Below are 12,305 nucleotides of genomic sequence, written 5' to 3'. Positions count from 1 at the left end.
GTTCGCGGGTGTTTGCGGCTCTGGTGCTGCTCTTAGATAGGGTTTGGGAGCCATCAGGGTAGGGACCGGGATAACCCCCGCCGGTCCAAAGGGGGGGTAGCAGGGCTCCAGGCGCATATTCCGCACTCCGGTCGCGCCAGTCTGGGAGAGCAGCCGCCTCTCCCCTCCTCAGCGCTCACTAGGCCTCAGTGAAGCTCGGTGTCTGGAGTGCTCGAGGTGACTGGTGGAAGCATTCTCAAGTTGGGCCTTCTTCACATATAGTTAGGGGTAAGTCGCTTGATGCCCGGTTTTGGCTATTTCAGTCAAAATAGGAGATTTCCTTAGTGTGTTCCTTGGAGCTCCCAAGAAACACAACCAGTCGCCATGATTGTCAGGCCCCGCCCCATTTGCCAATATTTTTAAAGATATTGAAACCTTCTTAATGTAATATACCTTTTATTACAGTTAGAACTTATATATACCCTGTATGTATCCATGTGCGTCTTTTTTAATAAACCAAAATCCAATCTATTCTTATAACTGATAAATAGACTTGTGCATGGTGGAACACAATGGTTTCGCTGAACCATTTATTAGGAAAATTAAATTTATTGGGGACTTCTGACAAATGTCATGGGGACTTGCTTTTCTGAAAATCATCCATGAAAAACGATTCAGACGAACAAAAATGGGTGCTAAATATATTTAGATATGATGTATATATTTTACAGTACACTGGTAGGAACATTTTTACACTATTTGGTTCAAATATGAAGTTAAAAAAAAGTAGCCAAGAAAGGGAAAAAGAGGAGGATCAGTAAACAAAATCTACATTTCTGTATTTATATATTATATTTGTATATTTATTAAATATATAACACATACAATAGATTTTTAACTGCTCCTCCTTTTCCCCATTCTTTTGATCAATTATTTGACCCCTAGCCATCAACCATCTTTTTTTCCCATCAATCATCTCTTTTTTTGGTGCTATGGGCAGAATAATGCATCCTAAAGCAAACAAACATGCTTGGTTATACATCCATATGGCCCTTTGGAGATATGGAAATCTGCACAACTAATGATTGGCCTAAATTGGGGCGGAATGCAATTCGTCTGGAATTAAATGCACAAATCTGGCTTCCGGTTCCGCTGCCAGGTTAGCTGTCCGCGTTTTACTCCAGCTCTGAAACTCACCTCCGCAATCTGGGGCCACACTGACTAGTTCCAGGGGGTGCTCTGGCACTGTGTGCTCCCTGGTGGTGGGAAGGTGCCGTTGGAGGTTCGAGAAGCCTCAAAACAGGCCAGAAAAGCCTCAAAACATCATGGAGACCTGTCGGAAGTCAATGCTATTTGATAGGCCACACCAGCATACACCACACTGCGGCCTGCCTCAGGGTCATCGCCCTCATACACCCAGGTGTCAGAGAGCGGAAGTGGCCTTGGGAACACTCAAAACACCTGTGGAGAGGTGCCACACGAGGTGCTTGCAGTGCAATTCACTGCTCCTTTTCATCCTGTAAAATGGTTGTTATCTGCCGTCACATTATATGTTTCTATGAACAAAATACTGATTATTCAGTGCAAGTCTTTCAAATGTGAAAGGCATTTACACCCACTCATAGCTATACAATAAAGGGATCCCTTTTGCTCTTCTCTACCCTGCCACTCTTGGCCTACAGATTGCCAATTGCACTCTCATTGGTGGCTGAGGTGTCTAAGTTCCTTCAGGATTTCATGCCGGACTGGGCCAAAGACCCGCTGAGTCGCCCCTCCCCTAATCGTGAGGAACAGTAAGATCATTGTTCTTATTCTCTTTTGGTTCCAACCACTGTATATAGTTTGGGCCTCTAGGCTCTGTTCATGCTGGACTTGCTATGGACCCCACTCGCTCCATCCCTGTGACTTGTCCGTCTTTTCGGTCTGGAACAGACTTGAAAGTCATGTTTCAGTGTTTGCAGATGACACAAAACTCTGTAAAATAATACAATGTGAGCAAGATATTACTTTGCTGCAGAAGGATTTGGATAGACTGGGGGACTGCACTCAAATTGCAGATGAAATTTAATGTTGAAAAATGCAAAGTTATGCACTTTGGCGTAAAGAATACACAAGCAACGTATACCCTTAATGGAAGCGAATTAGGGATAACAACACACGAAAAGGACTTGAGAATTGTTATAGTATTTAGTTTTGTTTAAGTTTAATTAGCTTTGCCTTGTCCGGTCATCCAGTTCCTAGAGTTTAGTGTGGTTTCATGCAATTACTGGATCTTTCCATCCGTCCATGGGTTTCTGCCCTACATCTACTCAGATCACTGGGACTAGTGGAACTGCCCACTGCCATATACCTTTGCACCTCTAGCAACCCACCGGTATCCCCTCCATTACCACAAGATTTGTAGCCACAAGTAATGTTACTATTATAATGCTTATGTACCGTATCAAGTGCCAACGGCTATACTGGCTTCATGCGAATGCCATAGGGTATACTATGGCCTAGCAGGCAGCATTACACAATAGATGTTGCCCCAGATTAACCACCAAGTACCTTGGGGAAGTACACTATTCTCTACCTCAATTCCCAGTGGAACCTTTTTCGTCCACCAACATTATATTCTTTTCTAATAATTTGCTCTACATCTAATCCTTCAGATAGGACGTGCCTCCCCTTTCTAAAACCTTGTGATCGGCCGCGTGGACATTCCTTGGGATACTCTAGTGACCACACAGACTGTGACTTACTAACACTATAATAGGACTGGACGTTTGAGTTATGTTTGTCTTTATTTAGTTTTCACTTTGTTTCTTCTGGGGAAAAGTGAATTTATTATACGCCAACTGCATTATCACCATTGTTATTATAATTGTATTGTTGTCTATGATTGATGCTTCCATGTTTGCCATGTATTTTGCATTCACAATAAAAATTGTATTTGGAAAAAAAAAGTTATGTACAAGTCTACTGCTAACATGGGCAGAATTTAAAGCACATGACAGAAAAAATAATGGGTAGATCTACCGGTTAAAAAGTGATCATTTCCACATTTCCCCCCCTTAAAGGAGAAATGTTCACTTCCAAGTTATATTGAGTTATATTGAGTTCCAAGATATATATTATATTGAGTTTTTATCTTTTGCACATAACACGGTTACTAATAAATTAGCTATGTTCATGATTGACATTTTTTTTTCCAGGGGCCCCTTCTTCGATGGCTGAAAGTAAACTTCAGTGAAGCGTTCATAGCCTTGATTCATATAAAAGCCTTGCGTGTTTTTGTTGAGTCTGTCCTTCGGTGAGAGCCAAATATATAAATCTGAAAATACAAAGTAGTTATTATTACACTGCTTATCAATTTCAAATTTACCTTAAAATATGCATGGTACCCTCAAATGTTCTTAACGTTCTTCAGAGATGTAAATTATAATTAACATGTTGCCTGTCTGTGCTCATTTGCATATCAAGCTGGGAATTCTGGGAGACTTGTAGAAACATGATATCTCTGAATTGCTGTGCCTAAAATTGAGTTTTCCCAGTGACATATATGAGATATGTAGATGACTCACAACAATAAATCGTGAATTTACATAAAGCATTGAGGAGTTTTATAATGTTTTGTTCTTACTACAGCTTAGTTAGTACTCTACTTTATATATAGTTTCACGCTTATAACAGTGACTGTTCTGAGATTATTTACCAAGGTGCCATTTTTTTTTTAAAGGTATGGATTGCCAGTGAACTTTCAGGCCGTGGTTCTGCATCCCAATAAAAAGTCAATGAAGCGACTGCGAGATGTGCTAAATGCAATCTTCAGGCATCTGGACGAGGCAGCTGCTGCAAACATGAAGGATGTAAGTATTAGGCACAATACGTCTCCACTGACGGGTCAAAATGACATGGACAATTATATTACAAATGAATATAAAAGGATATTTTCATGTGTCTACTATCCTTCCATCTACATAAAATATACATTATACACAGCGGCTACAGTATGTAGAATCTTCTATTTAATTTTTCCTTCAAACCTTTCCTTGAACCTTTTAGCTGTACTTTACAGTATCCCTTTATTATTTTATTATTTATATAGCGCCATCAGATTCCGTAGCGCTGTACAATGGGTGGACGAACAGACATGTAGTTGTAACCAGACATCTGGACGTACAGAAACAAAGAGGTGGAGGGCCCTGCTCCATGAGCTTACATTCTAGAGGGAGTGGGGTATATACAGTTGAATGTTTCTACTGTGTTCTCTGCGACTACAATTTCCCAGATCCCTAAGTTTTTCTTAAAGTTGTATCCAGGGCCGGTGCTAGGATTTTTAGTTACACAGGCGAAGATGCATTTTGGCGCCCCCAACCCTCATTAAAAAAAAAAAAAAATGCATCTTCACCTGTGTGTCTTTCCTCCCAAGCCACAGGCACACAGGCATCATTTTTCAGTCACACAGTCAAAGTCATACAGGTACACTGTCATACAAAGACAGCAATAATCATACAGAGACATACAGACACATACAGTCAGAGACATACAAGCAGAGATATACATGCATACAGAGACATGCAGGCATATAAAGACATACATGCATACAGAGGCATACCGTCATACAGACACATACATACAGACAGACATACAGAAACATACATACAAAGACATTCAGGCACAAACATACAGACATACAGGCATAAAGAAACATACATACAGAGACATACAGGCATGCAGACACATACATACATACATACAGGCATACAAAGACATACACACATACAGATACATGCATGCATACAGAGACATAACGTCATACAGACACATACATATAGACAGGCATACAGACACATACATACATACAGAGGCATACCGTCATACAGACACATACATACATACAGAGGCATACCGTCATACAGACACATACATACATACAGAAACATGCATACAAAGACATACAGGCATACAGAGACACAGACACACACATACGTACATACAGAGACATAAAGGCATACAGTTACATACATGCATACAGAGACATATATACAGACATTCAGAGACAAACATACATCCAGTTACATACATGCATACAGAGACATACAGAAACATACGCACAAGACATACAGGCATACGGACACATACATACATACAGAGGCATACCGTCATACAGATACATACATACAGACAGGCATACAGAAAAATACATACTCACACACACACAAACTCACAGACACATACTCGAACACACACACACTGACAGACACACATACTCACATGCGCACACACACACTGACATACACACACCAACAGACACACTCACTCACACACAAACTCATAGACACACTTACACACACACTGACAGACACACATACTCACATGCACACACACACTGACAGACACACACACACACACTGACAGACACACATACTCACATGCACACACACACTGACAGACACACACTCACACTCACATGCACACACACATACACACACAGTGATTAATAATCTAAATTAAATTTAAATGTCCCACCCAGCCTCCCTACCTGGAGAGCTGGCGTGGGTCTCTCATTGGTGGTCCAGTGGGGCTGCTGGGAGGCGTGCGGCTGAAATGAATTAGGAGGCGGCGAGGGAGCTCTGATCTCTCTGACCGGCTCCCTCGCAGGCTGTTTTCTGATGCCGCGGGAGCCGGAATATGACGTCATATTCCGGCTCCCGCGGCATCAGCAAAAGGCGCGCGAGGGAGCCGGTCAGAGAGATCAGAGAGCTCCCTCGCCGCCTCCTAATTCATTTCAGCCAAACGCCGCGCCGCTCCGCTCCGGGGATCCAGGAGGGGACCAGGCAGGAGGGAGCACTTCCCTCCTGCCGGTCACTGGAATTTTGCGCCCCCAGAGCCGGTGCGCCCTAAGGCGGCCGCCTGTGCCACCCCGGCCTGTGCCACCCCGGCCCTGGTTGTATCATAGGTTGTCTTGTTTTATATTTCAAAAGAGGATTATTAGGCGTATTGAGCCAAATCTAAGCTTTAAGTATTTGTATTCCATATTCTATAGTATCAGGTACAAAACATTGCAATGGTGATCACTAGACATGATGTACCCCCCCAAATCTTCAATCATTTCAAAGAGGGTTTTGCATAAATGGTCCTCTTACCAATATGACATTTTTATTTTCTGCAGATGTATTTAGGAATATCAATAATCAAATTTTGTAGGAACAGGCAATTTATTAATTCATCATTAACGTAAATACACAAAACATACTTTATTTTATTTTTTGCCTATAACGCAGTCTTCTGAATAACTGCGAGAACTCTATACTTCTGGCACTAATGCAGGTGGACCACAATTTGTGCTCTGGGATGTTGTCTAGTTCCTAGAAATGTATTACCCTCTCTGTTCTTTCTCAATTCTCTAACTGGTTACATCCGTTTAAACACAACTATGCGATTAGGACAATGGAAATTTGATTCACAATAAAGGGATTTTTGACAGTTGTCAATTCCAAGTGATTTTAATTTACTTAAATTAATAGAAAAATGCAAAGCAGCTCAGTTGTTCTCAGGATGACAATGACCAGCTTAACTAAAGATTATATCATTTAGAATGGGATAAACTATATTCTAAGGTAGGAATAATCAGAATGTAGTTGGGGAAGATTTTTTATAAAACACAAAATGTAACATATATGATATAGATTTCAAGTGTATATTTTTGTCAGGTTAGAGTATGTGTTCACGGCTCTTCTCTTGCTAAATGGGTGTGGTGATATTTTCTAGAATAACGAGATAAAATGACCTTGTACAACATCCTAAGCAAATCTGGCAGTCTTGTTTTAGCAATATTTAAATGCTTATGCCATATTTAATATTTCCAATTTGGCCTTACCGGCTACATTTATCAAAATGTGTGGAATAATGAAAAACAAAATCTGATATTAATTATCCTTCCTAATACTATTATTATTGTGACGGACTGCCTGGCACCCAGACTGGGTGCCTCTGCCAATCGCTGCTTCCTAGTAGCCTGGAGTACTATAAGTACCGCACCAGAGCCCCTTGCTGTCCTCCACCCAACCTGGACCCAAGCACAGAAGGTATAGCTGGTATAGCTGTCCCTATAATCACGAGAGGAGGCTCTGTGTTGAGGGTGAAGTGAACTCCTTTTAATGGGACCACAACTGGCCTTTTATGACAGTCCCCACCCAAGGGGCACTACCCCCTGGCCCTGAGAGTAAACCACAGTAGAAACAAATACGCAATCACATTTGCTCTCAGATCAAGGACACTGCCATACAAACTAGGTCAATCCCTATTCTGTAACTGGGAGATAATTGAGTCAAGTACTGTAATAACTCAATTATCTCCAGACACAAAAGTTATATCCCCTGATAGCCCTGATCTGGGTGAACAACATATCCAAAAATCACCCAGATTGGTTCAGGAGTTTCCTGGAAGTCTTATTTTTGACCGACCGCACGCATGGTCCTATGTGCAAAATAGTTCCATAGAATCAGGGCTAACGATCGTTCTAGTTCGGTAGTTTAAAAACGAACAAACTACCGAACATAGTCAATGGTCTTACCGTGGAGCTTATTCCCCTTGTTCAGACGAATGATTCCACCGAACAGTGCTCTTCTAAATTGTGTAGAACCGAATGCAGGCGATGATGGAAGTCCAGCGGTGTTCGGGAGTTGCTGTGTCCGATTTCATTTTCATGAGATTCATGCCCAAACACCGTTGCCTGTGTTGGTGCGAACAAGATGGCCGCCACCTCGTGGCCGTTCATGCGAACAGCGGCCACCTATACTATCAATTAGAACACTGCAGTTAGAATCGTTACCAAGTGTTAATAGGGTTTAACAAGCTCCCAGGTGGTCTCTGGTTCGTGCGGCTGTTGGGTTCCCGAACCATATAATTCCAAATGCACGAACCAAGCCCTTTTAAAGTATTTGAGCCAGGTTTATCACAGGGGCCATAGTTCTAAGGCAGGAGGCTGGCAAGCAGGCCCCTCCAAGAACACGTGGCAGATGCATTTCTGCTACAATTATTATTACTGGTATTTATATAGCACCAGCATATTCCGTAGCACTTTATAATATTATCAAAGGGGGAGATTTAACAATAAATAATACAATTACAAAAACTTACAGGAACAATAAGTTGAGGAGGGCCCTGCTCAAACGAGCTTACAGTCTATAGGAGGTGGGGTGTAAAACACAACAGGACAGGAGGTAGCAATCAAACAAGGTGGAGGGAAGCAGAGCTGGAGGAGAGAAAAGAGTGCTGCCCTTTAGGAGAAAGCAAGAGACAGGTATGTGAGGTAGAGGTTACTCTGGCAGGCCATAAGCTTTCCTAAAGAGATGGGTTTTGAGGCACTTTTTAAATGATTGAATGATTTAAATGATTGACTATGGGAGAGTTTGATGGTTGTAGGCAGGCTATTCCAAAGGAAAGGAGCCACCCGCGAGAAGTCCTGCAAGCGTGAGTTGGCCGTACGGGTGTGAGCAGTGAACAGGAGAAGGTCATGGGCAGAGCGGAGAGACCGAGAAGGGGCATACCTATGGATCTGTGAAGAGATATAGGAGGGGCTAGAACTGGTTAGTGCTTTATAGGGGTGGATTAGTACTTTGAATTGAATCCTATAGGATACATGAAGCCAATGTAAGGACTGACAGAGGGGAGAGGTGTGAGAGGAGAGGAAAATCAGTCTGGCTGCAGCATTTATTACAGACTTTAGTGGGGCAATATTAGGAGACCTATTAGGAGAGAGTTACAATAATCCATGCAAGAGACTACTAGAGCATGGACAAGCTACTTAGTAGCATCCTACGTCAGAAAGGGGCGGATGCGGGCTATGCTTTTAATGTGGAATCTACAGGATTTGGTAACAGACTGGATGTGAGGCTCAAATGTGAGGTTCAAATATAACATTAAGACAGCGTGCTTGCAAGGATGGGCTGATGTGGGTACCACCAACTTGAAGGGAGAGCGAGAGAGGAGTATCATTATTGGTAGGAGAAAAGACAAGATGTTTAGTTTTAGAGAGATTAAGTTTCAAAAACCGCGAGGACATTCAATCAGAGATGGAAGAAAGGCAAGCAGTGACACGTTGCAGAACGGCAGGGGAGAGGTCTGGGGAGGAGGGGTATATCTGAGTGTCATCAGCATACAGGTGGTATTGGAATCCAAATGAGGTGATAAGTTTGCAAAGAGAGGTAGTATAAAGAGAAAATAGAAGGGGACCAAATACAGAGTCTTGGGGGACTGCAACCAAGACAGGACGAAGGGAGGAGGTATCATTAGAAAAGGAGACACTGAATGAGCGTTGGAAGAGATACAAGGAAAACCAAGAGTGGACAGTGTCACAGAGTGATTGAAGAGTTTGGAGAAGGACAACCTGGTCAACAGTGTCAAAGGCAGCAAAGAGGTCAAGAAGAATTAGTATGGAGTAGTGCCCTTTGGACTTAACTGTGATTAGGTAGTTAGTGACTTTAATAAGAGCAGTCTCAGTAGAGTGGAGGGGGCAAAAGCCAGACTGAAGAGGGTCAAGGAGAGAGTTGGAATTGAGAAAACAAGTCAGACCAGTAAAGACAAGTATTTCCAGAAGCTTTGAGGAAAAAGGGAGCAGGGATATGGGACGGGAAGAACGGGTCAAGAGATGGGTTTTTTAAGATGGGTACTACAGTAGCATGTTTAAGGGCAGCAGGAACAACACCAGAATAGAGAGAACAGTTGAAGATATGTGTTAAGGAAGGCACAAGACATGAGGAGAGAGATCTGATAAGGTGAGACGGGACAGGATCAAGCAGGCAAGAGGAAAGGAAAAGCGTAGCCACCTCTTGTTCAGTAGCCTGGGAGAAAGTCTGAAGGGTAGGAAAAGCAGGATCCAGGTGTGGTTGACAAAGAGAGGGGCAAGGTGGTGGGAATTCTTCCTTAGCTGCTCAATCTTGTCAGTAAAGTAGCATGCAAAGCTATTGGCTGTAAGGTTGGTTTGGGGGGTGGCCAAAGCAGGGCAAAGAAGGGAGTTAAAGGTATTAAAACGATGCCTGGGATTGCGGGAGCATGAACTAATGAGGGAGAAAAAATATGACTGTTTGGCAAGGGAAAGGGCTGTGCTGTATGAAGGCAACATGAATTTGTAGTGGAGGAAGTCATATCGAGTGCGTGACTTCCTCCAGCAGCATTCAGCAGAACGGTAGCATTTCTGCAGGTAGCGTGTTGATTTAGTGTGCCACGGTTGGGCGTGTTCTCCTCGAGGTGCATGTTTGGAGCGGGGCTGCAGCGTCCAGGGCAGAGGTGAGGGTAGTGTTATATGAGGAGATAGCCAGTGAGGGACAGGAGAAAGTAGGGATGGATAGAAGTTGGGAATCAATATTAGCGGATAGCTGCTGGAGGTCAATATAATCCAGATTCCTTCTAAGTTGAGGAGGGTTAGGTTGAGGATGATGGAGTAGAGGGCTATTGAGAGCAAATGATAAGAGGTGGTGATCTGAGAGAGGAAATGGAGTGTTGCAGAGATTAGAAATTGTACTTTCATGAGAGGAAATAAGATCAAGGGTATTGCCAGCTACATGGGTGGAGGACTTAGCCCACTGGGATAGCCCAAGAGAGGTCTTCATTAAAAGTAGTTTTGAGGCTACTGAGGACAAGGGTGGGTTAATGGGAATATTGAAGTCCCCAGGAATTAGGGATGGAATATTAGAGGAGAGGAAGTAGGGAAGCCAAGCAGCAAAGTGGTCAAGGAAGAGGAGAGGGGAACCAGGGGGACGATAGATAACAGCACAGTTAGCAGAGATAGGTTTGAAAATGCAAATTTAATGAAATTCAAATCAGAAGGAGAGGGTAGGGTGGAGGTTTGAAGGAGCAGTGCGGTGAGATTAATGGGTTAATCACAGGGAATTTAATGTAAACATGTGTAATGTAAGATCCTGGAAGTAAGATGTTCACAGTACTAAATGCAGGCCTAGTATAACATGGGGATAGAAACACACCTTTAGAATTAGACATGTCCTGCAATTACTCACTAAATTACACATCGTTTACAATGAATGCAACATTTCTCAAAATACATTTTATCTCCACAGGTGGGAATGGACATTCCTGGCTTACAGCTCAGCAATCAAGATTATTATCCTTATGTCTGCTTTAAGATTGACCTGACAAATCTAGACTTTTGATTAATGAATGGAGATGAAGTAATTTATAAATGCATCTAGTTGGACAAATTCGCAAGATATTTATAGTGAATTGCAGCCTCTAGTGACCATTTTATGTCATTACACAGTCTTTATCCCAGAAACACATAAGAACGTAATGTTGCCGTGATAAAATGTAATGTCTTTTGTCAGAGGGTTATTGTGCATTGTTCCAAACATTTGCAAACTGTAAATATCAGCCAGTGATTGACTGTATTTACAGATAAATAGAATGATCCCAAAAATGGCAGAATACCTTAAAACTACTAATTTTCAGGGATCAGAGATTCACTGACAGAATTGTGTGGCAAGCAACTCCCTTGATGTCTTTTACAAAGAACCGGTGTAACTGCAACTTTATAGTATTTATTTGTACATTATTAAACAGATTTTATGCTTATTGGACAACGTCTGTGTAAAGAGAAAATAAAATTTAAAAATGCCTTCATTGCTTTTCCTGGATTTCCTACTATATAAATTTGCATTAGAAAAGGGATATTTAAACCTTCCCACTGTTTTAAAAGGAACAATGCCTGTTTAATTATGGATATTTGAATCAAAACAACTTTATGCTCCCGGCTCCATTCCTCCATTTCCTGCATGCTGTCCGCCAGCGGCATTCTGCACACACCCCAGGAGATCCCGCCAGCCGCTTCAAGGAAACATATTCCCGGGAATAGGACTGAGGAGAGCTCACCCGCGGCCTGAAACATCGCGAGGTCCCGCGAGACGATGGGCTGTGCCAGAATCTCTCGCATGTGTCCAGTCACTAATAGCGACAGCTCTCCGAGCAGAGGCGGTCATACTGTGACACCAATACAGGAGGGATACATCTCTCTCATCGATAATCATAGAGAGAGCACTGGAAAGGAGCTCAATGGGCTACTAGCCATGTGGGCAGAGGGGAATGGGCAACTAGCATTGGGGGGGAGAGGGCAATGGGCTAGGGGGAAGGAGGTGGTGTAATATTCGGCAGATTTGACAATTTTTCAGCCGAAATGGGATAGGCCCATATTTGGCTGAAAATTTCGGCAGCAGAAATTTCAGTGCATCCCTAATTGTAAGATAATGCCTTGTGCACAAAACACTGTGAAGTCTACCGTTCCCCCCCCACCCCCTCTTAGCAATGCTGCACTAATTGCCTCAATAAGT

General features: G+C 42.6%; 1 protein-coding gene across 2 annotated transcripts in view; it reads left to right on the top strand.

Annotated features, from left to right (window-relative positions):
* ATP6V1C2 (ATPase H+ transporting V1 subunit C2) overlaps positions 1 to 11,597 on the top strand; it is a 46,183-nt gene extending 34,586 nt beyond the window's left edge. For both annotated transcript variants that reach the window (XM_063440875.1, XM_063440876.1), the window contains exons 11-13: positions 3,177 to 3,274; positions 3,701 to 3,830; positions 11,043 to 11,597. In XM_063440875.1, the coding sequence (XP_063296945.1) occupies positions 3,177 to 3,274; positions 3,701 to 3,830; positions 11,043 to 11,135 (321 nt within the window). In that variant the 3' untranslated portion in view covers positions 11,136 to 11,597. The remainder of the gene's footprint in view (positions 1 to 3,176; positions 3,275 to 3,700; positions 3,831 to 11,042) is intronic.
* Positions 11,598 to 12,305: the final 708 nt, after the last annotated feature.

The sequence above is a fragment of the Pelobates fuscus genome, chromosome 2, assembly GCF_036172605.1.
Source record: "Pelobates fuscus isolate aPelFus1 chromosome 2, aPelFus1.pri, whole genome shotgun sequence".
NCBI lineage: Eukaryota > Metazoa > Chordata > Amphibia > Anura > Pelobatidae > Pelobates > Pelobates fuscus.
The sequence above is the reverse complement of the archived record's forward strand: the minus strand, read 5'-3'. Positions and strand labels throughout refer to the sequence as shown.